Source organism: Pterocles gutturalis, unplaced genomic scaffold (assembly GCF_000699245.1).
Source record: "Pterocles gutturalis isolate BGI_N339 unplaced genomic scaffold, ASM69924v1 scaffold2278, whole genome shotgun sequence".
Classification (NCBI taxonomy): domain Eukaryota; kingdom Metazoa; phylum Chordata; class Aves; order Pterocliformes; family Pteroclidae; genus Pterocles; species Pterocles gutturalis.
This window is the reverse complement of record NW_010117684.1, coordinates 243-881: the sequence shown is the minus strand read 5'-3', so window position 1 is coordinate 881 and position 639 is coordinate 243. Positions and strand designations below refer to the sequence as shown.

Below are 639 nucleotides of genomic sequence, written 5' to 3'. Positions count from 1 at the left end.
GCTGCTGGAGGTGCCCACCAGCATCTCGGTCAACACGCGCTACCTGAACCTGCAAGAGAACCACATCCAGGTGATCCGCACCGACACCTTCAAACACCTGCGGCACTTGGAGATCCTCCAGTTGAGCCGCAATTTGGTGCGGAAAGTGGAAGTGGGCGCCTTCAACGGGTTGCCCAACCTCAACACCTTGGAGCTCTTCGACAACCGCTTGACCACCGTCCCCACCCAAGCCTTCGAGTACCTCTCCAAGCTGCGCGAGCTCTGGTTACGCAACAACCCCATCGAGAGCATCCCGTCGTACGCTTTCAACCGCGTCCCTTCCCTGCGGCGCTTGGATTTGGGGGAGTTGAAGCGTTTGGAATATATTTCGGAAGCGGCTTTCGAAGGTTTGGTCAACTTGAGGTATTTGAATTTGGGGATGTGCAACTTGAAGGAAATCCCCAATTTGACGGCGTTGGTGAGGTTGGAAGAGTTGGAACTGTCGGGGAATCGCTTGGGACGCGTCCGGCCGGGTTCTTTCCAAGGGTTGGGAAGTTTGAGGAAATTATGGTTGATGCACGCGCGGGTGGCGGCGGTGGAGCGTAACGCCTTCGATGACCTCAAAGCTTTGGAAGAGTTGAATTTGGCTCATAACGAGCT

General features: G+C 55.6%; 1 protein-coding gene across 1 annotated transcript in view; it reads left to right on the top strand.

The window, feature by feature from the left end:
* Window positions 1–4: 4 nt before the first annotated feature.
* LOC104463492 (leucine-rich repeat-containing protein 4B-like) overlaps window positions 5–639 on the top strand; it is a gene marked incomplete at both ends in the record, with an annotated part of 871 nt that continues 236 nt past the window's right edge. The window contains 1 exon segment of the mRNA XM_010075851.1: window positions 5–639. This exon segment is cut by the window's right edge and continues 22 nt beyond it. Within this exon segment, the coding sequence (XP_010074153.1) occupies window positions 5–639 (635 nt within the window).